The following is a 27500-nucleotide window of genomic DNA, read 5'->3' as shown; positions in this document are numbered from 1 at the left end:
GATCTGAGCCTGATGTTAAGTCTTATATTAAAGAAAACTGGTAACATTTATATGGAATAGATAGATCTGGAAAGTCTCTGTTACAGTCAGTGGGTTATTAGACGTTTTCGGCTGCAGGAGTGCGGACTCTGGTTTCTCTGGACGAGTGACAAATTAGAGAGAGAGGAAATAAGAGAGGGGTGAGAGAGAGGGGGGGAGAGGGGAGATCAAGAGGGAGATTAGATTTTTTTTTTTTTTATTCCCTCTAGGGAAAATTCAAGGTGACACACACACACACACACACATGAGACTGCTGGGTGTATGGTCATGTGTTCTGTTTGAAGGTGACGTGTCCTTGTGTTTGCAGAACTACAGTAAATATTAGATGCGGTTATAACCTTAAAAAACAGTCTGTGCATAAAATAGACATAAAAGTTCAAGCAAAGAAAAAAAAGTGGGGGGTAAAAAGATCCTAGCCTTCACCCTATTCAACCTCTTCAGTTATTTATAGCCCTCCCGTCTGTCCTTCTCGCCCACAGTACCTGCACCGATTCCAGTGGTGTCACCTGAGCGAGCGGCTGGCGTACGAGCAGACGGTGTACCAGCAGCGCATGAGGACGGAGATCTCACAGGCCAAGCGCGAGACCAACTTCTACCTGGCCAGCGTAGAGAAGAGCCAGACCTTGGACAGGCTGAGGAAGAAGAGAGCGAAGAAGGGTGAGGTGGTGGAAGAGAAGGGCTGGGATTTCACACAGCGGCGCACCGAGGAAGAGATGAGGATGGAGCGCATGAAGAAGAGCGGCCTGTCCAAGAAGAACCTCCAGAAAGCTCAGGAGAAGAGCAGAGCCATCCAGGACAAAGCGCAGTCCAACGTGTCCCTGCTGGCTAAGATCTTCAACAGAGGGACATCACACGACTGAGGCGCGTCTTCGAACGATCGATTAAAGAGATCCGTGTTCAGATCATACGTGTGTTCAGTGTGACGGTAACGAAATTGGGAAACACTTTCAAAAGACTTTGACACCCTGCGATTTAAGATACAACACTTTTACCAGCAGGTTTGTGATCATTGTGTTTCAGGTCAGATTATTTTTACTCACCGGGCCCTGAATAAACATGTGTTTAAATGTACAGAAGACTATTTTTATTAGAAGTAGTAGCATCTTTTCTACATACACCTCCAGCTGATGTATGGAGATGTTGTCATTTTACATCACAGTAATCATTTTCCATTTGTTCATGAGGATTAAAGTAATTGCTAGAATTATCAGGGAAATGCGGTTTTACCAGACGACGCTGTATATATTTCATGTGTGTGTGTGAACGTATTTCTGTGATTTAGTAAAATCGGAGAAATAAAAAGTTTGTCGAATTTAAACGTGGTTCCATGTGACTGAATCGAGCGTGATCATGACGTTTTGGTGCATCAGCCTGATTGGATCAGGTATATAGAACCAGCACCCTTCTGAGATTTCACACTGGAACCGGTTTACATTCATACTACAGTACGTCAAATGATCAGTTAGAAACCTGTTTACATTAAATTTAGTATAGGCCACAAAATCGAAATCACACAATGTAAACTGTATGAAATAGTCTTTAAATCTGTTTCTTAAATGTTCTTAGATTTCAGTGTAATAAGATTTTCCAAAAAATGTTTTTTTTATTTTGTTTTTTACTTGGATGTGAATGAATGCTTGGAGGGGGGGGGGGGTCAAATGGTTTCACACAAATAACACTGCACAGTGTACAAGAAAGGATTATTAATAATAATATAGGGGGGAACGGTGGCTTAGTGGTTAGCAAGTTTGCCTCACACCTCCAGGGTTGGGGGTTCGATTCCCGCCTCCGTCTTGTGTGTGTGGAGTTTGCATGTTCTCCACGTGCCTCGGGGGTTTCCTCCGGGTACTCCGGTTTCCTCCCCCGGTCCAAAGACATGCATGGTAGGTTGATCGGCATCTCTGGAAAATTGTCCGTAGTGTGTGTGTGAATGTTTGTGTGTGTGTGACCTACGATGGGTTGGCACTCCGTCCAGGGTGTATCCTGCCTCGATGCCCGATGACGCCTGAGATAGGCACAGGCTCCCCGTGACCCGAGGTAGTTCAGATAAGCGGTAGAAAATGAATGAATAATATGTAATTTCTTTATTATAAATGTAATTAAGCTGAGTGTTCTCTGCTTACTGAAAAAATAAAATAACCCAACTATACAGCATAGATTATAGAATAAATTATCTAACGATTCATTTGTATGACACAATATAAACTTTTGGGAAAAAACAAAAAAAATTAAAGGTCTTTGAAAAGAAAAGAAAAAAGACATGAAATCTCTTTAATTGAAGTCTGTTTATTTAAAGAACCTTTATGGATTCCTGTTGTTTTTTTTTTGACAATGCTACACACTGTAATTAAACAGAAATGTAGATTTAGATCCTTAATGAGGTTCAAGCAGCAGGAAAAGAACCTGAGATGACACGAGGAAGAAACCTGGAGAGGAACCAGATTACAGAGGAACCCGTCTTCTTTGGGGTGTCTTCTTTTGTGATATGTCGTGAATCTAAACATTCTGAGTGTCTTGAAAGCAGGTTTAGTGAGTCTCTTGTATCCCAGGATAAGGAATAGCACAGGACAGTGTTTATGATTACAGTAGTAGTGTGTCCAGGTGGGACCTCATCGGGAATAGACAAGTGTGTGTTAATATCACACGGTGCCTTTTAAAGACATTTCTAAATAATAACACTAATAAAAAAACAGAAACAATAACAACAGCTGCAACACTCGAGACACTCGAAATAATTAAATTGAAAACTTTTCAAGTTGAAAACTTTTGAGTGTCTTATTACAGAGACACTCAAAAGAAATTGTTCAATAGTCTTCCCCCAAACACAGGCCTAGAAATCAGTGCGGTTGTATTTATTAGTAAATATTCAGGTGGTAATTTGATGGTGGGGGGGGGGGGGTGGGCACGGTGGTTTAGTGGTTAGCACGTTCGCCTCACACCTCCAGGGTTGGGGGTTCGATTCCCGCCTCCGCCTTGTGTGTGTGTAGTTTACATGTTCTCCCCGTGCCTCGGGGTTTCCTCCAGGTACTCCGGTTTCCTCCCCCGGTCCAAAGACATGCATGGTAGGTTGATTGGCATCTCTGGAAAAATTCTCCGTAGTGTGTGTGAGTGAATGAGAGTGTGTGTGTGCCCTGCGATGGGTTGGCACTCCGTCCAGGGTGTATCCTGCCTCGATGCCTGACGCCTTAGATATGCACAGGCTCCCCGTGACCCGAGAAGTTCGGATAAGCGGTAGAAAATGAATGAATGAATGAATTCGATGGTAACTTTTTACAGATTGCTGTTTTTGCTGTTGTAACTATTTCTGCTATTGTTGTTTCTGCTATAGTTGTTTTTGTTAGTCTTGTTTCTGTTTTGTTTTTGTTTTTTTGCTGTTGTTGTTTCTGCTATAGTTGTTTCTTTTGTTTGTTTTTTGCTGATATGGTTTCTGTTGTTGTTTTTGTTTCTGTTGTTATTGTTGCAGCTGTTGTTATTTTTTCTGTTGTTATTGTTTGTTTTTGTTTCTGTCATTTTTGTTGCTGTTGTTATTGTTTCTGTTGTTGTTATTGTTGTTTTTGCTGTTGTAGATTTTGGAAACAATCTATAGTTTATCCCAAGAAGACAGACTTTTCCAGACCGTCCTCCACTTTGGTGTACTCCAGGTGGGCGGGATAGTATTTACTCTCATAGCGAGGACTATTCCTCACATACTCCAAGTATTCCGGCGTTCCGGGACAAATCACGTTGTCTGCCAGCAGCACAGAGCCCTTCCTGAGCAAACCACACTCCTGTCAGGATAAACAAAACAAAAAAAAACCACTGCACTGTAACACCAATAAATCAATGCTCTGATAACAGCAGCTGTGATTAATTTAATAAGTCAGACTGCAAGACAAATCACAGGTTTATACTAAAACCATTAAATCCTGTTTGTTTGAACTGTTTGTCATTCAGATGACAAATAATGTTCCTGAGAGAAAGACTTGCTATAACACACTTATTACTGTATACAGTGATCCCTCGTTTATCGAGGTTAATGGGGACCGGAACCCCTCACGATAGGTGAAAATCTGCGAAGTAGGATCGGCCCTGAGTTTGACCTTTTCACTGATGGTCATCATCTTCCTCTTCCTCTTGGGCTCACTAGAGGAATCTTTCGCAGGGGCACGGCGCTTAGGAGGCATCGTAAGGGCTTAACGAAAAGTTAATTTCGAACACAATACGCGAGACACAGTTGACAGCGTGAACGAGAGTGGCGAGATACAACAAGGGAAGAAGCTGGGAGAGGATTCGATGATGCGCAGCCAATCAGCTCAGATCTCATACCGGGAACCAATCATGTGCCTTGTCTGAGTGCCCGTGGGTATGTACAAAGCCTCTGAGAGAGTTTCTCTCTTTGTCTGGCATCCTGGGAAACCATTTTTATTTTTAATTTTTGATGAATATTTTGGAAAAATCAGCGATTGCAGTGAGGCCGTGAAACTTGAACCGCGAAACTTGAACCGCAAAGTGGCGAGGGATTACTGTATATTTATTAAAAATACTGTATACAGCCAGTATATAGTGTTAGTTAATGGGTGTAAAATGCTCTTTTAGTTGTTATTAAGTACAATCCTTTTCCGATTGAACAGATTCGGCTCCTCGGGACTGAACTGTAAATCCAAATTCCATTAAACATGGAACCAATCAATGCTGATTATCACATCTGATTGCAATCAGACTCCCCCAGAGCTCCTTGTTGACACTGGAGTATATATGAACATTCGACTCTTACCTCAAACAGCTTGATGTCAGGGAGGTAGCGATCCTTCCAATGGTCGAGAAAGATGAAGTCAAACGTCTTGATGCCAAAACGTTCCTTCATTTGTGGGATCAAATCACCCGATGAGCCTTCTACGAGAATCACCTGCAAAAAAGCAAGCAGGAATAATCGAACAAAATCTTTTTATTATTATTAATACTTAGAGCAGCTCCAGTCAGGCCCATGTGGCATGTTGTTTAACCACAAAACAAGAAACTCAAATGATCCATTTCAAATGAAACAACTGGGGAAGAGCTTCAAGTATAATAACAACAACAACAACAACAACAATAATTAATTGTTGTTGTTGTTGTTGTTATTATTATTATTCATTTTCTACCGCTTATCCGAACTTCTCGGGTCACGGGGAGCCTGTGCCTATCTCAGGCGTCATCGGGCATCAAGACAGGATACACCCTGGACGGAGTGCCAACCCATCACAGGGCACACACACACTCTCATTCACTCACACACTCACACACTACGGACAATTTTCCAGAGATGCCAATCAACCTACCATGCATGTCTTTGGACCAGGGGAGGAAACCGGAGTACCCGGAGGAAACCCCTGAGGCACGGGTAGAACATGCAAACTCCACACACACAAGGTGGAGGCAGGAATCGAACCCCGACCCTGGAGGTGTGAGGCGAACGTGCTAACCACTAAGCCACCGTGCCCACATTATTATTATTATTATTATTATTATTATTATTATTATTATTATTATTATTATTATTATTATTATTATTATTATCATCTCTTTTTTTTTCTAACCAACTTAATTTAGTTATTTTCCTGTAACAATGTAATTTTTTTTTTCACACTCACTCTCACACTCACTCTCACACTCACTCTCACACTCACACTCTCACTCACACACTCTCACTCACACTCACACTCTCACACTCACACTCACACTCACTCTCTCACACTCACTCTCACACTCTCACTCACTCTCACTCACACTCTCTCACTCACTCTCACTCACACTCTCTCACTCACTCTCACTCACTCTCACTCACACTCTCTCACTCACTCTCACTCACTCTCACTCACACTCTCACACTCTCACACTCTCACTCTCACTCACTCTCACTCACACTCTCTCACTCACTCTCACTCACACTCTCTCACTCACTCACACTCACTCTCACACTCACTCTCACACTCACTCTCACACTCACTCTCACTCACACTCTCACTCACACTCTCACACTCACTCTCACACTCACTCTCACTCTCACTCTCTCTCACACTCTCACACTCACTCTCTCACACTCACACTCTCTCACACTCACACTCTCTCACACTCACACTCTCTCACACTCACACTCTCTCACACTCACACTCACACTCTCTCACTCTCACACACACTCTCACACTCTCACACACACACTCTCTCACACTCACACTCTCTCACACTCACACTCTCTCACACTCACACTCTCTCACACTCGCTCTCGCTCTCGCTCACGCTCTCACTCACACTCACACTCTCACTCTCACTCACTCATATATACACACCTTGTCTTGTAGGCCAGCATAGGCAATGATCTGCCTGGCGACAGCGGCGTTAACCGGGTTAAACTCAAGTGTGATAAGTTTGGTGCCTGGGGAGAGCAGGCGGGCGATTCTCACCGTGGAATAGCCACAGTACGTCCCCAGCTCCAGAACTGTACTGGGGTTCACCTCAGTCACTACTGAGTCCAAAATGGAGCCTAAACACACACACACACAAACTGGCAGTTACACTAATAGATCATTAACAGAAGTAATTGAGTGGTGAATGGTACAATCGAAACATCATTAATGGTTTTCGTGCATCATTTAACAGCCAGTCAGATCTGCACCATTGATTATTAATCAGCTGAATCCTAAATGGCTCCTTATGGAGAGTGCGAGCTCATAGCTCATTCCTGCTAGGCATTAAGTGTACAGAGAGAGAGAGAGAGAGAGAGAGAGAGAGAGAGAGAGAGAGAGAGAGAGAGAGAGAGAGAGAGAGAGAGAGAGAGAATGAGAGGGAGAGAATGAGAGAGAGAGAGAGAGAATGAGAGAGAGAATGAGAGAGAGAGAGAGAGGAGGGAGTGAATGAGAGAGAGAGAGTCAGAGAGAGAGAGGAGGGAGTGAATGAGAGAGAGAGAGAGAGAGAGAGAGAGAGAGTCAGAGAGAAGGGAGAGTCTAATTGTCTAATTGTCAGGTGCTTATTTATTTATTTATTTATTTATTTATTTATTTATTTATTTATTTATTTGGTTGCTTATTTATTTATTTTTATTTAAGAAATAATAAAAGTACATCTCTCTACCTCTCCCTCTCTCTCTCTCTCTCTCTCTCTCCACTCTTTCTCTTATCCACAGGGAGAACTCATTGACCCAGCACATCATGTTCATGAGCAAACTGCATGAACAGCCCTGAGCACTTTTTTGAGTGATGGATGGATGGAGAGAAGAGATGAGAGATTGGAGGGATACAGTATGGGAATTAATGATGAGAGAGAGTGAGCAAGAGAGATAGGGGAGGAGGGGGGGTAGGCAGGTACAATAGACAGAAGGGGAGATGTGTTCACCTTTCTCATCGCCTACATTCATGGCCCATTCCGAGTGCTTGCAGAAGTAGTCGATAGCGGAGATGACACTCTCAGGATTTCCTTTAGTGCCATTCTTCTGTACTGCCTTCAGCATGCGCTGTGATTACACAATAAAGAATTTGGAAAGTTACAAGGCCAGACTTAATCTCCCACATGGGCTAAAGCTGCTGGTGTAGTGCGATAAAACTAAATGGTGAAGAATGGGATGAGCTGAGCTGAGACAGGAGGAGATGGGATGAAATAAACTGGGATGGGATGGGATGGGAGGAGCTGAGGTGGGATTCTGATGGGATGTCATAAGATGGGATGGGAGGAGCTGAGGTGGGATGGGGTGGGATGGGATGGGATGGGACGGGATGGGATGGAAGGAGCTGAGGTGGGAAAGATGGAATGGGATAAGAAGGGATGGGATGGGATGAGATGGGAGGAGATGGGATGGGATGGGAGGAGATGGAAATGGGGTGGAATAAGATTGGATGGGATGGGATGGGAAATTTGCTTGTCAAATTTGAATTTGAAGGGATGGGATCTGATAAGATGAGAAGAGATGAGCTGAGATGGAATGGCATGATATAAGGTGGGATAGATTAATGATAGGAAATGGAAGGCAAATGAAAAATAATATAGATGGTATTGATACAGAATGGAAAAGTATAGGTTAGATGAGGTTGAAATAGGATTCGACTGGATGGGATGTTATGGAACGGAATGTGGTGGGAAGGGGTGAGTTTGGGGTGGGATGGACGTAAATGCTTTAGAGAGCTTTATACAGAATTCATCAGACTAACAAATGAAAATAGCACAGAGAAAAACACTGAACCTGAAATTTAAAAACAATATATTATATAATATAGAAAAATAATAATATTTAGGTTGCGTCTAACATTCCACAAAATAGTGTTGTGTTAATGGGATTTTTTTATAAATAAATAAATAAATAAATAAATAAATAAGAACTAGGACCCTTAAATAAAAAAAATAAAAAAACTTAAATGAAAATGAGTCTGTTAAATGTCATTACGAACGTCAAAAACGCAGAAGAAAGAATCACCTGAGGCCGTGTGGAGAGAGTGAGCGTGTCGCGCAGTCGTTCGGTGATGAAGTCATGCCAGATTAATGCCCATGTTCCATTACGCTGCACGAGCCAATAGAAGAGGACAAACAGGAAAGCTGCAGAAACTGCACACACTGACAGCAGGCAGCACTCCATTCTGACACAGAGAGAGAGAGAGAGAGAGAGAGAGAGAGAGAGAGAGAGAGAGAGAGAGAGAGAGAGAGAGAGAGAGAGAGAGAGACTAGGATAGACAAAGAGGCTGATAGAGTACAAGATATGAAACCCAGAAAAAGAAAGACAAAAAAGATCAATAATCAGTATTTGACTATCAGCATCAACAAACCTGAATCTCATCTTATCTGCATCCTGAATCCCTCGATTTAAACCTACGATTTAACCCTTCAAAATAGTTGGATATACAGTAAAGAACCACTTTTGGGGTTCCACGTATGAACCACCTTAGGTTCTCTGTAAAGCCGTTCCCTTTTAGAGTGTACTTCTTTGTCCATCCTGTTTCCATCTCCAACTTTCCTTTCAACCCATCAGTCACCAGTCATCTCTCTGCTAATCAGACTAGAGAGGGGAAATAAAATGACATGACCACTGATGTCTCTAGCCCTGTAGCTACTTTCTGGTCTGATGAGCTGCCTTTCTATAATCTAAACAATTTGCATAAATAAGATTGGATAAACAACCGAGGCTCTGCTACAGAAACCGAGCCGATTGATGTTTTTTTTATTATTAGAATTGCAGCCACTTTTATAACATGTCTGGTCTGTGAAACATATTGAAAATCTGCGTTCAGATCCACTGTTCACTGTCCGAATGATGTCCGCCGATCTAGATACTGATGACGAGCCTCATCAAAGCAGACATAGCGGCGCAAACGCAATAAATCAAAATGACACTTGTTTTTTTTTTTCCATATCCGAGACTTATTTCGTATCTGACATTTAGATCTTTAATTTTGCTACCTTTAATCTTCAGACTGTGAAAGAATGAAAGTAATTCCAGCTTTTTATAGATAATATTCTATCATAAAATATCATAAAAAAAGAGATTGAAAAAAAATCGATTCAAGATTACTTACCAGTGTTAAACTGGATGCCGTAAGCTTTATTTATTTGCTAGCGGTATCGTTAATGTTGGAACGTAGACTGTGCTGATTTGCTTGTTGACTAAAAGAGTCTGTGATGTGGGGTTGACCTTAGCTCTTTAGATATTACTCAACCTGTCAAGCACACATATGTAAATATTTGCAATAATGTGATGAAGTAGGCCAATGTTTAAAGTGTCACAGAAACTGAATAATGTGTAAACAAGGAAGGAGGAAAGAAACTGATCGAGAATTTGGTACTGCTTTAATTAGAATGTGATAAGGAAATGCCTAGCTTTCTTCAATACAGCTTACTACTGAGTGCTATATACAGTGCTGGAAAAGCAAACTGACATCGACAGAAGTTCATTAGGTTTGCAAACAGTGACAGAGTTCAGCTTTAGTGCGAGACAGGCTGCCATTTGCATCAATTCGACTCAAGGCAGAGTGTCCCAAAAAGTGCTTTATTCCTCTTATACAACAGAGAGTTGCCAACGATTGTGATATTCGTTTTATGAATGAATGATTTTTATCCATTTGTTGTTAAATTTAATGTTGTTAAATAGATTAACAGATAAATAAATAAACAAATATCAGACAGACAGACAGACAGACAGACAGACAGACAGATAACCACAACCTGTTTTGTTGAAGAGAAAACAGAAAGCACAAAAATCCCCTATTGTAAGAAACATATTGACTGTTTCAAAGCACTGATACTTGAGACTCCTTCCATAAATAGACCAAAAATAAAAGAAAACTTGGCCAAAGAAACGAGTCTATGTTTTGTTTTTCTTAAGTAAGAAATGCATTTTGATCTGTTTACTGTTAGCTTTGTATTATGTAGACTGTTGCAACTATAGCAACAGCAGTTACCATAGAAACAGTAACCCATTAGAACGAGGGCATTAATATAAACCTCTCATTTTTCAGTTATAATTATAGAAAATTAATCAGCCATATCTGTGGCCCACTTGTTCAAAGAGCCTGAGAGGATTAAAAGCTTATGGTTCATGGAAAATGGCAGCAGTGGAGACTCGTGTTGTTATGAGAGCAGGATGAAGTTCAGCACTATCACAGGTTTGCTTAAAGATAGTACAGTATAATTAGTCTCGAGGCCCTGCAGTAGGCTCTGGCAGGCAGAGATCTCTTTTAAGCATCCTCCCTCACACTTACTAAGGAAGCAGGTCTCATCGATCAGCGGACCTGCCAAGGAGCGACGTGTGAGCTGATCTGCATTCTGAGCAGCGGGTCACATAAATATTTCACTCCGTGCTGCTGTTCAGCTTGTGGGCCTCGACAGAGCCACGCTAACACTCTATTCACACTCACGCCTACGCATTTACACACAGATGGAGCTGTGGGAAAAAGCAGACGACTCTGCGAGGCATGCATACAAACTGTAAAACAGATCAGCAGTGTGGTGTTGAGCACGGAGGCGTGAAGAAATCTGAAGCCACGTGCTCATTAACTCAAACATGGCTTAAATACACACACACACACACACACACGTGCGCGCACATGCACACACGTTCTCACACATTGAAATTGAAATTCACAGGAAATTCAGGACAAGCTCATTCCTAGTAAAATTTCTAGTCAAAAGACTTACTTCCTCCTGGAGACGTCCACACACACAGATCACGTCCCTGTTCTTCTCCAGAGAGGCCTCAGAAACATTATTCACACTCACACCTGTGCACACACACACACACACACACACACACACACACACACACACAGAGCTGTGTGAAAAAGCAGACGACTCTGCAAAAGCTGTTAAAGAGATCAGCAGTATAGTATGGTGATGAGGAAGGAGCTGAGAAGGAATGTAGAAATATGAAAGTACAAACATGACACACGCACTAACACACACACTAACACACACAGACATGCTCGGACAGGTATATCAAAAACAAAACAAAAAACAAATTAATCTCTATGAAGTGCAAAATTATTACAAGTAGATAGTCTTACGATCTCATGGAGATGTCCCTGATCACACGTTCCTGCTTTTCTCTAGTGCCTTTCTGCTGAACCAAGCTACAGGTCGAACTGAAGCACGAGGCGCTCTGAATGCACCAATATATACCACATACAGAGACTATGCACGCACACACACGCGTATATGTAGGTATGTATACACACTCACACACACATACACACACTCACACAGACATATACTCCCTTCCCCTTAGTATGCTCATTTCACACAGAGAGGAATGGTATAGGAGAAAGGGCCCTGTCCAACCAGACTGAGTGTTTAATCCCTCTTTAGCCAATCAGGCCACAATCCAGCCCTCCCTCTCTCTCACACTCTCTCTTTCTATGCTGCTTTCTGCGTTTGCTTCTCTTTCATACCCCCCCTCCTTGTTACATAGGTGAAAGCAGTGCAGCAACCGTAAAGCACTGAACACTGAAGCTCAGGCATGCTCTTCTCCTCAAACCTATAGGATTTATTTGCCGTTTCTGTACACACGCCTTGTTTCAGTCCAGGATATGGTGCTTACAGCGTTACAGATGTATTGCATCATTATTCAAACCAGGAAGGATTTAAATACTGCTGTCGTCTTTGATGTAAACATAGAACCGGTCGCATTCTCTGTTGCTCATTATTCACGGTTGAACAAAAGGAATTCTAAGAATCGTTATTTGGCCACTTTTCTTTTCCATGAAATCCTCCTTTGTAGCAGTTTAATAAACAGCAGGGCTTCACCGCCTAAACCAGCTCCACTGTGTATGTTGTGGGTTTCTGAATTGGGTCTGTGGTTCCTATGCCAAAGCTTCTTGGCTAAACGTGGCTGGGATACATTCCTGAAGTCCCTATACTAGATATCATTAAGATGGTGTTGCTTGTTGATAAGACTTCTGTCTAATCTTTCTGGAATTCCTGGACTTTAATACCTAGAATAAAGGTTCTGAGCTTAGGTAATGGAGCTAATGGTGACTAATAGTTCTGAGATAATTTCCTGGATTTAAGATCTTGGAGTAAAGGCCCTGCGCTTAAGTTTCTGTGATTAGGTTCCTGGACTAAAGGTCCTGAGCTTAGATAACTGGAATAAAGGTTCTGAACTTAAATTCCTAGACCAAGTTTCCTGGTCTTAAATTACTGGACTAAAGGCTCTGGGCTTAAAGGCAGGGTCTCCGATTTTTGAAAGCCAATGTTGACATACAAAATCACCAAAACAAACACGCCCCTAACCCAAATGGGTCCCACCCCTGTATCGATAGCTCCGCCCACACATACATACATAACCCAGGCGACTAATGGAAAGAAACGTGTCTTTATCATAGCTGAAGTGAAGAACAATACGATTGCAGATAAACAAACAAGCAAAAATGACACACAAGCATAATCATGTAAAGGACAAAGGCATATATTAGTTCTGTGTAACAAAGCAAAACCAACGTTACTCACCTATCGAGAAGGAAAAAAGCGCCTCGGCGTCTAAAGTAAAGTCGGCCACATATTCACAGGTCGGAGTTTCCCGAGTCAATAACTCCTGAGCTAAACGCTGTTACTACACAAAACGCGGTTGTAGCTGCGTCTCTACATTACTACGATAGAAAAGAGGTGTTATTTGTGTAGTAACAGCGTTTAGCTCAGGAGTTATTGACTCGGGAAACTCCAACCTGTGAATATGTGGCCAACTTCCTGCTCCTTCAGTTCTCTCCAGCGCTGGAAAGCTGATCCTATATTAACACGTCCTACTTCTTGTCCTTATCGTAAGTCTTTCTTCTCTTTCTTTCTTTGTTTTTATCCTCCATGCCAATGTTAAAACCGCTTTCTGCTGACATCACACATGCGCACTGAACACTCTCTCCGCCTATATTGACAAGCCCCGCCCCTTTCTGCTCATTGGCTACACATTTGTTTTGTTTTTTGTTTATTTTTCGGCCCAACTCAGTTTTCTGAAGCATTTCTCAAAAATCTGAGACCCCGCCTTTAAGATTTAGTTCCTTGTTAAAGTTCCTGGACATAAATATCTCGGGTAATTTTCTATCTTAAGGTGTCTGGATTTACATCCCTGGACTTAAAATCCAGATCTACTATGATAGTTAAAACTAAAGTTCCTGGTCTCAAAGGTTTTGGGCTTCAATTCCTGTACTAGATATTTTGAATATAATTTTCAGTGCAATATTTATTGGTTTCAGTTCTTCAGTGGAAAAACAGCTAATTACTCCAAAGGCCCAGAACTCTTGTGACGAGTTTCGACCAGTCACAAGATTTGATCTTCATGTCACATCAAGTTCCACGGAACTCAGTTTCCCAGAGAAGCACGTGGAACACAGACACACCTTAACGTCCACACTCAGGTTATTTCAGAGCAAACGAGGTTGGACCATTTACAATAAAATATTAACAAATCAATAAGATTTTCTCTAAACATAAATGTGAAGATTTTTTTTTAAATTAATTTAAATAATACTAGATCGAATTCAATTCATTTTATTTGTATAGAACTTTTAACAGTTGATGTTGTTCAAAAGCAGATTTAGAAAGAATAGAAACAGAATAAAATTTAAATTAAGTTACTATTTATCTCTAACATTCATCCCTAGGTAGATATTATAGAACTAGACAATAAACCTAGAATTAACAATAGTGAAAACTTTATAAAAACTGACACAGTGAATTAAAACATAACACACTGTGGGACATGCTGTAATAAGAAAATAATCAAATCATTTGGCTGTGGGATGCAATTGGTCATTAACATTTACAGCTACTAAGGTGATATGTTCCAATCACAGCACGCTCTTCTTTTCACATCGAGTCATGTCACATCATCATACCGTATGCTTTTTATTAGTTTATAAACAATAAAGCATATACACAATGCACTATAGTGTGTAAGTCGTTACTATAGAAACAATGACATATGAAAATGATGCAGCTGGATCATTGTACAAATTATATCAACATTGTCTGGCTGATCAGAGGCAAGACTTCAACAGCGTTGTGCAAAAATACTCAATACTGCCTATTGAAGTTAATATACTATGATGTCCTCTCTAGTAGGCTGGCATCCCATCCAGGGTGTGTTCCTGCCTCATGCCCAGCATTCCTGGGATCGGCTTCCTGATCCAGCAGGACCCTGGTCAGGATAAAGTGCTAACAAAATATAAATGAATGAATATAAGCTTGAGTATAAATCGGTGTGGTCATTTAAATGTAGTCCGTGAATACGAACAGGCTCGGTGAAATATTTCGAAATGTTTGAACTGAACCAAGGCTTTCACATTATAATTATTATTAATTTAGCCAAGGTCATGTGCAGGAGACCGGCTAAGCCACCGGCTAGTGTTTCATTTAATTAAGGCCACTTGTGCATTTTCCCACACACACACACACACACACACACACACACACACACACACACACACACACACACACACACACACACACACACACACAAAACCACACATGCACACCACACACACACACAAACATAACCACACATGCAGACTACAACAGTCTACATACTGGTGTAAACACTCTTTTTTCACTGTATGTTATCATTCATCATCACCACACACACAAACACACACACACACACACACATACACACACACACACACACACACACACACACACACAAACATAACGACACATGCACACTACAACAGTACATACTGTTGCAAACACTCGTTTTCACTGAATGTTATCATTCATCATTACCACACACACACACACACACACACACACACACATACACACACACATACATTATAATTGCACACACATGCACATTATATACATTATAATTGCACACACATGCACACTACAACAGTCATCATACTGTTGCAAACACTCGTTTTCACTGAATGCTATCATTCACTAGTGAGATTTCAGTTCACGTATTTGTTTCTCTCATTTTTTCCAGCAACCCATAACACATGTAATTTGGTTCTCAATCAACACCACTGTCAGCTCTTGCACAATTTCTTCCCTCTCCAATAAAGTGCGCAAAGGATTGTGCTTCAGGCTCATTGAGTGTGTATCCGGGCGAGGATGAACTGCTGGGGGTTGTAGCGCATGCCAGAGCTGTGACTCACTCAGAGGCTCCACTGACCTGCTTAAAACACACACACACACACACACACACACACACACACACACACACACACACACACACACACACACACACACACACACACACATAACCACACATGCACACTACAACTGTCTACATACTGTTGCAAACACTCTTTTTCACTGTATATTATCATTCATCATCACCACACACACACACACCACACACATGCACGCACACACACACGCGCGCGCACGCACACACACACACACACACACACACACACACACACACACAGGCTCTTAATAACACAAAGTAATGGAATATGAAGATGCACCTTTACTTATAAACCATATGTTATAAAATGGCTTATTAATGCTACTTCAATAACGCAACATTGGATTTTAACATATTTCTCAACAAAAGTGACCAGTAAACCTCCATGCTTACTTTAATTTTACTTTTACTTAAATTATTCCCAATAAAACAGAATCAGAATCAGGTTTATTGACCGATTTCAGTTCCCACACATAACCACACATGCACACTACAACTGTCTACATACTGTTGCAAACACTCTTTTTCACTGTATATTATCATTCATCATCACCACACACACACACACACACACACACACACACACACACACACACACACACACACACACACACACACAGACGCGCGCAATGAATCAAAATATATAATTATTAATATCAGTTTATAGTCTCCTTCGCATTTTAGTTGAAATCACACAGGTCAGACTTATTACTAGTGACATGATATAAAGCACAAGAGTTTTTTTAAGTTTTAATGGCATCTACCGAGGTATCCCCTAAGGATTCAGCCTGAATGGTACGGTCTTACTTGGTTGAATGGAATTTGGACCGGACCATTCGAGTTTTACAGGGAAGGGGGGGGTTGCCTTTGAATTCTTCTGCCTTTATGAGATTGTGTGTTTGTAAGCGGACTGTGTGGAAATATTATCAGATGTTATAAGCAGATAGCACGTTTGACAGGATGACTTTATTGTATTCGAGATGTAATCAGGGTTAATCCCCCTGTGTGTGTGTGCGCGCGCGCGCGCGGATCTATTCACAGCTCTAACTGACTGCTCCCTTCTCATCATCCACTCCGGATTTAGCCGGCGAGGAGAAAACGAACAGCTGCTGCAAACGTTTTTAACACGGGTTTGTTTTGAGTACAGGGGAGTTTCTGATGCCGTCAACCGGGAGAGGATCGTTACCTGTCCGCAGAGAATAGAAACCATGGCCGAAGACTACTGGGAGTGCACGGCGTCGGTGGGATATTAGTATTTACAAGGACACAGGAATCTCACTTCCACCCCTGGGGTAAATAAAAACGCTTTGTGTATAGTTCCATACTCCTGCAGTGTGCTTCTGTATTACTCTTAAACAACAACAACCCCCGTAAACGTCGTATACGGACGTTTCCACTCTGTAACGCTTCTTTACTGCTGCGTGCACGCGAAATCACCATGGTGATTAAATACCTCAGTTAGCACGTCAAAGATTATAGCTAGCTAGCATGCTAACTAGCTAGCATGCTAACAAACAAACTAGCCAGCTCCGTCTTTTTCCACTTCGTCGTCTAATTTTTTTTAGATTATGAACTTATTTTTTTTATAGTAGAGAAAATGGTCGCCAAATAGTTATAACCGAATAAATACGAGAAAAACGACGGATTCGGGTCAATAGCAGGCTAATTAGCGCGTGCATTCCTATGCATGTTGTAGAGTAGGTTCTTAATTAGGGATGGATCTTAATCTAGATGATTAAACGTGAATATTTGTATATATATATATATATATATATATATATATATATATATATATATATATATATATATATATATATTATTCGCTTAGACACTTCGTGATGCGGATATTTTAGTGTTTTAAAAACGAACGCGATCATATTTAGCGCACGAGCCATTTGGATCTCAGGATAAATAAATAAATAAATAAATAAAACTCCTGATGACGTATAAAGGTGGCAGGATTCCACTGACCGCTTCAGATAATCTATTAACAAGACTTTATGTACTTTATGTACACACTTATTATTAACTGTACTTATGCTTCAACACCGCTTACGAGTAGGTGAACGGAAATGCAGTCGCTCGATCAACGGGATGTCGTGAGTTCGAATCCCATCAGTGATGCAGCTGTCCATGGTCCAAGAGCAGAATTGGCCATGCTTTCAGGGATCGAAGGCATGTTTCTCTCTTTCTCTCAATCACAGTGACACTTGCCAATCACGGGCATCTTTAAGCACATGAATGCTGGTTGATGGCGCAGCTTCAGAAGCATGTCATGTATCTTGGAAGAACCGTGTGTTTGCGTTAGTAGCTGGAGAATGATGTGAGAGCCCGCAGGTGGGTGTGTGAGTGAATTGGCAGATGGATAATGCAAATTGGAGGGGATAATTGGGGGGTTGGTTGAGATGATAAGAGAAACTTTGATTCAACATATTAATACCACTATGCCGCATAAGCCTAGTGTAGATTATGAACATCTAGATGTTTTTCCATGATTGATAAAGCAAAGCAGGCTGCAGAGGAGGTATGACAGCTTCTTCCTATGATACATGAGATGTTCTTTGCTATCAGCACATGACAGCGGATGCCGGCTTATTCTTAACGACATACCACTATCAGGGGTTTACAGCCAAGGATGCCGAAGCACACTTTACTTACTTACTTACTTACTTACTTACTTAGTGGAACACAATTGTCATCTGTTTGCCTACTTGTACTATGCACTAAAATTATTTACTTGAAGAGATAGTACATTCTTTGAGAGTCTAGCAAAAGGGTAAGCGAGTGCTTGAACGTGCTGTCACGTCATGTATCAGAATAGTAATGTTGTTGTTACACACACATCACCGTAAACGCAACCCCTCGATGTGTTTCAGCTTTTTTTTCATTCTTTCCTCCTTATATAATTTACATTTGTATACCTTGTCTTATTTGTCCACATTTCATTTGCACCTCTCTAGCATGAGTCCTACCTTCCTCAGGGAATTGTGGGTAATATTAGCTGAAAGTGTATACAGAGCAACTGAATATTTACTTCTTATCAGTATATAATAATTTACTCATTATATAAAGAATAGACCATCCGTGTATCTTCATATTCTCTGTCCACTGCAAATCAAGTCAAGAAGCTTTTATTGTCATTGCAACCATATGTATCTGATGCAGTATAAACTGAAATGACCAAGACCGAGCTGCACCAGAACCAAGACCGGGCTGCACCAGAACCAAGACCGAGCTGCACCAGAACAACACCAAGGACTGAAATTGGTTATTTATGAAGATATGCTCATCTGAGTACAATTCCAGATTTTCAAATGCACAGATTACTTGAAAAACCAGGCACAAAGAAGCCCGGGTCGGTTTAAACGTCAAAAACGCGTTAATCACTCGTGCATGCTGTTGTGCTGAAGTCACTGGATCTTGGAAGAGACAGTCGCACACATGTCTCCAAGGCCGCCTCTGACTCAACCTGGCATCTGGCGTGTTCTCCGTGAAGGGGAGTAGGAGCCCAACACGACGCTCCACTAGGTAGATCACCATGAATCATCTGAGATAATTGTACATCACTGCCAAAAAAAAAAAAGCCCACGCTAGTCCGGGCCTTCACGATAATTTATTAGAAGAATCCATCATCAGTCTGTGGATTAATTTGAATAAGACTCTGATTCTCCCGCACCGGTGAAACGTCAAATGCTTGAAAACGTGAGAGAACAGGAAGATGACATGCCAAATAACACGCTCTGTGTTGTTGTACATCTTTTTAAGCTGTCGTCTCATGTCTGCTTTGAAATACACCTCCCAGAAGGCCCTATTTTCATGTAGCACGCCTGCGGATACGATCTGCCTTAAATCCGAAGCAGACGTGCGTCGATTTGACCCGATTCTCTTCAGTTGCTCAAATCCAGGTGCTTTTTAAGCAGAATCTGAAACCGCCGTCGACTTGTGTAATCCCAGAGGACGCTCACATTTCTGTTTGGTTTTTACTCCGAAGTGCCTGTGTGGCTTCAGAGGCCTCGATTTTTGTCTGATTTAAGTTGAACGAATGAACGTTTAGATAGCAGGAATGTCTGACTCCTTTCCTTTCTCTTGCACAGTTCAGTGTTTTTGTTTCATTTGGCTTCACAACATTTCACTTACGATGACTTTCGGATTCAGGGGAAATCTTAGACATCGGTGTCAGATCAGTGCTTGACATTATTTTCCCCTACAGATTTGAACGTCTTAAAACGTTGGTCATGTTGACGCATCAACACACAGATCAGTTTCTTGTGAGGGTGGAAATATTGGGTCAGTGTTCACTTTCAGATGATAGTCAAAAGCTCTGATATCTGTCTCACCAAGATTTAGGGAAGTTTAACTCCGCCTCGTGTTGGCCGCATCACACCGAGACGTCTTCGATTATTTTCCTCTAACAGCACAAGTCGAACATCAGTGCAGCTCTCTGAGAAAGTCATTACATATGCATGTTCACTGGTAGGTTTAAGAGAAGAATCCCATGCTTGAGGATTACGCTAATTCACTAATCGGTAAAAAGAATCTCAAAGTTAAAAAATAATAATAATATATCGCAGCAAAATCAAGCATTTCAGGCCACAGCAATCACAAAAATCGTGAAATCCTTAAAAATTCATGCAGATGTTGAATAGCACTGTTTTCGTTCAGGTCTCTGTAGGTTTCCCTGTAGCTGTCGATGCTTGAATTCCCTAAAGCGAGCACAAACACATCTGCACTCGTAGCCAAAATGGAACGTCACCTTATGTTCACGTAGCCCTGGAGAAAGATCCGAATGCGCACGCACAGATCCTCACCTTGACCGGGCTTCGTTTCGATTCTCTCACCTCTCTGATATTCACAGTGTAGAGTTCATTCTGCTCTTTAACACACCTGATCCATTTAGAGGAAGAGTCGATAATTGGTCGACGATCCGTAACACGGCTATTCCAAGCCCGAGATCAGGGTTTCTCTAATCGTGTCACCGTAGCTAAACCAATCACACATGAATAATAATGCTCCTAAGTGCTAATTCGGTCAACGTGATGTAAATGAGCTGGAAACATTCACACACTTGGCTGGAAGCAGACTGAGGATTAGGCCAGGCGTAAAAAAAAAACTCGCACCTCACTGGCCATCTTTTTACTTTACCTGCCACGATGCTCGCTTGGAAACGGAAATTACAAGCACCGTAATATTTTAGTCAAATAGTTTGTATGGAAGAAAAACATTTCATATGTCTTGGTGCCTTTCACATCACAGCGCAGTTAAATTCTCAATTGTGATTAGTTTTCTATGACATCAGACCTGACTGTAGTTCTGGTCTCAGGTTTATATTAAAGCTCTTGTTCTAAAATCTGATTTATAGTAACAACATGCGCCGGGATGTGATGCTTATCCACACGAGTCAAAAGTTTTCTGTAAATAGATTATTTAGCATTTTTGGAAGGAGTCTCCAGTGTTGTGGATTTTCTCAGCGTTCATTAGTAAAGCTGGCCACGTTGAGCTGAAATCTCTCACACACAAGAACCTGTTCATGACCGAGGACTTTGCGCTTTGTGCCATCTTGGTTCTGAATAATTTATTTATTTGTCTTTGGTTTTATTTGTCACGTGCACAATTCTATACAATATTTGATCCGGAGTGACGTCAAACCCGACTCCTTCGAACATGCAGAAAATGATTAAAAAGGTAGAGAACGATATTGTTTGAATATGTGCAGGCGTGTTGTACTTTAAGAGAAAGAAGGAGGTTGGGAGGAATACTTTCTAGCTGCTGTCATGTGTGATGGGATGACAGGAACGAACTTGTTCCGCTACGCTAATCGCAAACATGAACCAGGAAAAAAAATGACGACGCAGCAGTTTTTTTAATTAAAACGAAACGTAATTGTCGAGGAGGAGACGTGTAACAGCACACATTGTTCTGATTTATTCATCACTCAACATGCAGATGAAAAGAACGAGACTGACTGACTGTCACCGTCTGTAGCTTAAAATCAACATTAATTTATCTGCATCTGTTTTATAAAGCGTGACAGCATGGAAGTAGAGGAACGTCTACTCTAAATGAATTGTTTGTGCATAAGTTTGTGTGTGTGGGTTAGTGTGTGTGAGTGTAGTGTTCTACATCTTGTTCTATCTAAGTAAGTGAGTGAGTGAGTGAGAGACAGAGACAGACCAGGACAAGTTCTCTCTGAAGAAGACCAGATGACGAAACTTTACCTAGTCTTGTATGTACACATCGTTATTGTTTTTTTATCACCACACTTAAAGCCCTCATGTGCAAGAGACTCCTTCGAATACGTAGCAAACACGCAGCACGCCGGATTTTACTGTCACGATTAGCAATCAAATACCCCGAGGCTGTAAGTGTAAAGCAACACCGAGCGAGCGCGTCGGTCTAAAGGTCAGATTTTTTGTTTTCCTTTTCGTACCTCATGCATATTTGACAACGTGGGGGAAACGATGAAGCGGCGGAAAGCTAACAGTCAGATTTACGACATCCTGAATGTTTCATTAAGGACACCCGCAGGTCTGTGTTCGTGTCCGGAATTCAGTCCTGCTTCATTTACATGCTGACTAGGCTTCTAAATATGGACCTCCCCTATCATTAATGCCAGCGCATCAAATACATTGTGCATTAACTGAAGTTTACATGATATTCACGTCGAGATCGAAAAAACTGCCGGAAAGTTATTTTTCTTGACGGATCCTATATTTATTAGCTAAACTTCCCAGCCAAACCTAACTGACTGGTCTAATAAGTGTAGCCTAATAACAACACTTGTAATATAAAGCAATTAGTAACTACTGGTACGAGTAGTTTAGTGTTACACGTAAAAGATTTATTTGAGTTTGGCTCGCATGTTTGTTTTGTCTGGATATGTCTATGTTGTGTTAAATGTCTGCTTTAAGCTGGACTTTATTATCTCAGGTTGGTGCACATCTTCCATGATCGTGGAAAACGACCAGTCATACATTCATACGTATGGCAGGATTCACGTGTTACAACATCCGCCAAGTAGAGCTACTTAGCACCTCACAGCGGTTCGTGAAATCTGCGTCTTACGAATAAGAAAGGAGATAAATTCTTGTTCCTAGCTTCTAAGCTAGCAAATGTTCCACTGTTTTTAATTACGTCATGTTTACTGACTAACATTAAGATTAAGAGCAAGCTGAACAGCAAGTTTTGGCTACACAATAAAACAAATTTACACAAACTCAATGATTTTAGCTGTAAGATTTCTGGCAATTCAGGACATCCTGCTGTCCTTAATAACAATACCGTCAAATCCGTATTGGTCATATTATATTTGTAACTGATTGACAGATCAGTGAGGTGGCCTTCTGTCCAGCTGCTGTTGGAACGGACGGAGAAGGTCAGCGTTCACTTGGCACAGGTTAACGTGTTTCCTTTTTTACTCTCGTCTCTCCGGTCCGTCTCCTGATCTCTATACGCTTGCTTTGCAGCAGTATCGCTCGTAAAAAGCTCAAGACCATACAAATAATCGGATCGTTAATCGCAATCTGGCTTCGAGAGAGAGTGCAAGCGTCGCTTCCAGGTCGAGCTCATCTGTCTTGTTTTTCTCGCTGTTTTCTCCCAAAATTTTGGCTGGTGCTTGTAGAAATCTGGGGCAACTTGACCCTCTGTCACACTGCAGGATATCACCAGTGAAGCGCTCTCTCTCTCTCTTTATCTCTCTCTCTCTCTCTCTCTCTCTCTCTCTCTCTCTCTCTCTCTCTCTCTCCACACTTCATCTTAAAACCACAACAGTTCATAGTGGTTATGCACAAAGTCACCTTGAGCAGGTGAAACTCCCAAACACAAAGGTCGCAGTGAGATTACAGACGGTTCATCTCCGTCAAGATGGTTTCAAATGTTCAAACATCATTAAGTACTAAAGATCCGTCCCTTAATAAATCTTTTCTACTGATTCAACTATGAATTATATCCCGAACTATATCTCAATCTAAAATATAAAATCTAAACCCGCTAGTAATCTAATCACTAGCATAACAGGAGCGATATTGCCACAGAAAAGTTGCCAAAAAATAGTTATTTTTTTCGACACTGAATTTTCTATCTTTATAGTTAATAGTGATATTAACCCAGTCTGATAAGTCAATTTACATTGAGCATACTAGCAAAAAGGGTAAAGGTAACGTAAGGTCATGTGAAATAGCATCAAAGTTCTAGAGGTCAGATTTCTTACTTTATTCCAGTTTTTTCTTTTAGGTTCAGCATTGCTGAGAATCGATCTCTGTGTGTTATACTGGGGAAACTGTGCTGGTCTATAATTTTATCATTCGAACTCCTTGCCATTGAGTTTAAGAAGGTTTTTTAATGCAAATTTAGGTAACACATCATCTCCGTGCATCCGTGTCGAGGTGTTCGTAAAAGCGACCATCTGTTTCGGGTTGCTGAAGATCAGAGAGGGCTTTTTATTTTCTTTTTGCTTGAGGTTAGATCTTTGAACCGTCAGCCTGCGTGTTGCACCGATTATCACTGGCGCTTAGTCAAAGCGCTCCGAGCGGAGGCCAAAGTGCTCTGCCGTTCGGAAAGCTCCGGCGTGTTCGTGTCTTGGGTTTCAGCTCAGGCATTGCGCTGCTGTGCATTCCTTAGCGACAGGCCTCTGAAATCCACTTTCACCATTTCAACTATCTGAAATATTTTTAGCGTCACCATTGCGAGCGTTTCCGATCGTTGAAAAGCGCTGTACTGGCGTGTAACACCGAAGTCTTCCTAATACTTATTTGTCACTTGTTCAGAACTTGTAGCTGTATCGCACGCCGTTAGATCTTTTGTTGTTGTTGGGAATCGCTCATTATATTTTACAAGGTACACTGTGACCAGTTTTTATAGCACCCTGAGTCCTAGCGCATTCTCCAACCCACATGTGTGTCGTTTCTGTTCTTAATATAGCTGCACTCGTTTCTGATCAGTTGGGGAAAACTCAAGTTCTGCAGCACGTGTCTTTGCATCAGACTTTTATTAATAGTAAAAGCGCTGCCTAAGGTGACTTTTCCCCCCCATATAATCTTATGTACGTCTTTGCCGATGTATGATTATATCATCAAACTTTCAGCCACGTCTTCCAACAAATTCTAATGCTTGTGCTGAGAAAGATTTAAGATTCCAATCAGTGTCTTACTTTAGTCCATTACTATTGATAATTGTATCAGGTGGTTTGCTTACTTGGTAGCTAGATTAGCATGTAGCTAGCATCAACAACGCACTTTATTTTTAGTAATTTATTGGGAAGCGATTGCATGTGGCGAATGAACTATAAAAAAAAACACCAACACGTTTTGAAAAGCAATAAAAATAAATAAATAATCATTTTAGAGCTCTGATGTCAAGCATTTTTCCCTCTTATCTCGCCAGGTCGCAAGGCGAGGAGACAGCCGAGGTTCACCAGAGAGAGTAATGATTCACGATCGTTCGAAATCGCTCATTATCAAGATGACAACTTAACTAAAAATAACAGCACGTCAATTTTTTGCGTGTTCACAATGACGGGATTTGGCATCCCCTTTAACTGTGGCTGCATACAGTTTAGTCCCACAAGCAGCTAAATCTCTCTTGAAGTCAGAGCAAAGACAAACGACGTCCTTAATCACAAGTGTTACACTGATATTTATTTATCTTGCATTACCGATTATGATAAACGGAATCTAGATAAAAAGCCAGGCCTATCAGCGGCTGGCGGGTTCATTTACTTTTGCTTTACAGTTATGTTTAGTGTAAAGGCGTAAAGAACATAAAGTGTCAGTCGTTGGCAGTAGTGTTATTTACGGCGGATGTTATTTACAGTGAAACCTTGGAGTGTGTTCATGATAAACCTTCCCGTCTGGCTAGTCCTTGCCTGCGGCACATGACATACAGTGTTTGTGTCACATATGCCTTAGTAGGATAAATAAGACTATTTGAACAATATGTGCATTTTTCTCAGACTCGAATGCTTCCAATTGCGTCACACGTTGCAGGCCAAATGATGCGATCTATGGAAGTGCTGCTAAATGTTTAAAACAGAGGGAGCGGAAGGCGTTTGCTGCGGCTCACGTGTTACCGTTTACACGTTTTTATTGTTTGTGTTCATGTTCCTGCTTCGCATGTCTCTCAATGTTACCTTTAACCTTTGCTGCTCATCATTTTCATTTCTTTATTTTTTCAAATAACGTAGCTAGCTTTCTCTTCTTTGAGAGGGAAAAAACACTCGTTCTCGAAAAGACGCGGCGAGGGCAGTCGGGCGCTGATTGTTTCTGAAGTGAGCAGTTGGTGTTGATGTTTATACGCTTGGCTCCGAGCTGGAAGTCGAGTCTCAGCTTGACGTCTTCGCAGAGGAGCGCTGTCGCTTTCAGTAACGTCCAGAGCTAACAAACACTTCCGCCCGCGCAGTCATCTGTCATCCCAGCCGTGCTAAGAAGAGTGCTATATGACAGGGTTGTGACGGTGTTGTTTTCTCCCCCAAGAGAGAACGTCCATCTTCATGGGCTGGGCCACGTTATGATCTAATGTCAATAGCACAATAAACACAGTTGAGTTGGCAGCACACGAACAGGCCGCTCTATGTGGTGTTAATAAAATCTTCACGGTGTTATTTCTCAATATGGTTAAAAAAAATGTAGTCATAGTGACACTTTTCTTGGCTATGTTTTTACATATATATATATATATTGTTTTGGCTTCTCTGTGACTCCGTTCATGTTGTCTTTGTAAACTATGAGTGTAATTACTGTTATTGTCTCACCGAGATTTCTTTTTTTTTTTTTTAAGTGATTTTCTGGCTCATTCTGAGAATTTTCAAAACTTTTTTATTCTATTTATTTATTCATTTATCTATTTATTTATTTAATTTCCGTGTTTTTGTTTATAGAGTATAACATTTAGCATTCAGTCCGATGGCTGAGCGATACGACGATATAATCTTGATATTGTGGCAAAAAATTTTTTTATCACAGAGCATTTTAAGATATCGTGTTCTGCGGAAAACAAGATTCTTCTAGAACAATCATATTTGTTGTAAATGTGTGTGGACATAAAGAAAATTCCAGAAGATGTTGTCACATGTCTGTAAGCATTTAGTTCTTTTTACTTTTGTTTTTGTTTGTTTATTTTGGCCATGTCTCATACACTAGCTAATGATCTTTATTCCTTTCACCATCAGCAACGGTGCTAGTATTTTGGATTGCTAGCTCGAATCATTTAAATAGCTGCTTATTGTTTTGATATCCTGATTTTCTTTATAAAAAACAACAAAAACATTAAACACTCAAAGCACTTGATTGGATATTAAAGCTTTCTGCAGTTTTCCATTTTTTATATGAAAACGTTTTTTGTTATTTTTGACACTACAAGAAATGAAGTGTAGAGAAATTAGCACAGTGTCGATTAGCATCCTGAAGGATACTTGTTTTCTGATCTGTTTAAAGTATGTGACCTAACAGGTGTGTGTTTGTGTGTGTGACAGGGCGACTGCCCCAACAGTGGCTGCCCCTTCCTCTTCATCGTCTCAGCCCCCCCTGCCCCCTCTGATGGAGCGAGTGAGGAAGATCAAGCGGCAGCTGTCCATGACGCTGCGGGGGGGCAATACTGGAGACAAGAACATGACGGAGAGCATCAGCTCTCAGGACACAGGAGCACACAGTGACTCTGGTACAGCACCACACCCTCATCTCCATAATCCACATCCGCAAGTCATCATTACTCTCATTTTAGTTCTACATTTCCAGCCTAGTACAAGGCATGTGCTTATTCATTTCTAATCACGTCACGGTCCTACAAAGAGGAATAGCGGGAGATTGCCGATCAAAACAACGTGTGTGTGTGTGTGTGTACGTGTGTTCTGTGAAAA

At 41.2% G+C, this 27500-nt stretch overlaps 3 protein-coding genes across 7 annotated transcripts in view; 2 read left to right on the top strand and 1 right to left on the bottom strand.

Moving 5' to 3' along the window:
- abt1 (activator of basal transcription 1) overlaps positions 1-1357 on the top strand; it is a 3865-nt gene extending 2508 nt beyond the window's left edge. Inside the window, exon 4 of the mRNA XM_027151088.2 lies at positions 519-1357. Within this exon, the coding sequence (XP_027006889.1) occupies positions 519-899 (381 nt within the window). The 3' untranslated portion in view covers positions 900-1357. The remainder of the gene's footprint in view (positions 1-518) is intronic.
- Positions 1358-3170: 1813 nt separating this feature from the next.
- comta (catechol-O-methyltransferase a) lies at positions 3171-9634 on the bottom strand. Of its 2 annotated transcripts, none has more exons than XM_047822841.1 (7): positions 9552-9634; positions 8703-8720; positions 8459-8668; positions 7387-7504; positions 6345-6538; positions 4793-4924; positions 3171-3806 (listed from the first exon to the last, which is right to left on the bottom strand). In XM_047822841.1, the coding sequence occupies exons 3-7, from the start codon at positions 8615-8617 to the stop codon at positions 3627-3629; spliced, it is 783 nt and encodes a 260-aa protein (XP_047678797.1). In that variant the 5' UTR covers positions 8618-8668; positions 8703-8720; positions 9552-9634; the 3' UTR covers positions 3171-3626. The 2 variants fall into 2 exon arrangements, with proteins under 2 accessions (XP_047678797.1, XP_027007081.2); XM_027151280.2 differs by having other exon boundaries at positions 8459-8672; positions 9552-9628.
- Positions 9635-16513: 6879 nt separating this feature from the next.
- cdk16 (cyclin-dependent kinase 16) overlaps positions 16514-27500 on the top strand; it is a 29486-nt gene continuing 18499 nt past the window's right edge. For 3 of the 4 annotated variants that reach the window (XR_007137766.1, XR_007137765.1, XM_027151278.2), the window contains exons 1-2: positions 16518-16944; positions 27117-27301. Coding sequence is in view for 2 of the 4 variants with exons in the window: in XM_027151278.2 (XP_027007079.1) it covers positions 27181-27301 (121 nt within the window). In the remaining 2 variants the exon portion in view is untranslated. Of the gene's footprint in view, positions 16945-27116; positions 27302-27500 lie in introns of all 4 variants that reach the window. The other variant, XM_027151279.2, reaches the window with a different exon arrangement.

This window comes from Tachysurus fulvidraco, chromosome 14, assembly GCF_022655615.1.
Source record: "Tachysurus fulvidraco isolate hzauxx_2018 chromosome 14, HZAU_PFXX_2.0, whole genome shotgun sequence".
NCBI lineage: Eukaryota > Metazoa > Chordata > Actinopteri > Siluriformes > Bagridae > Tachysurus > Tachysurus fulvidraco.
This window is presented reverse-complemented; position numbering and strand designations above follow the sequence as displayed.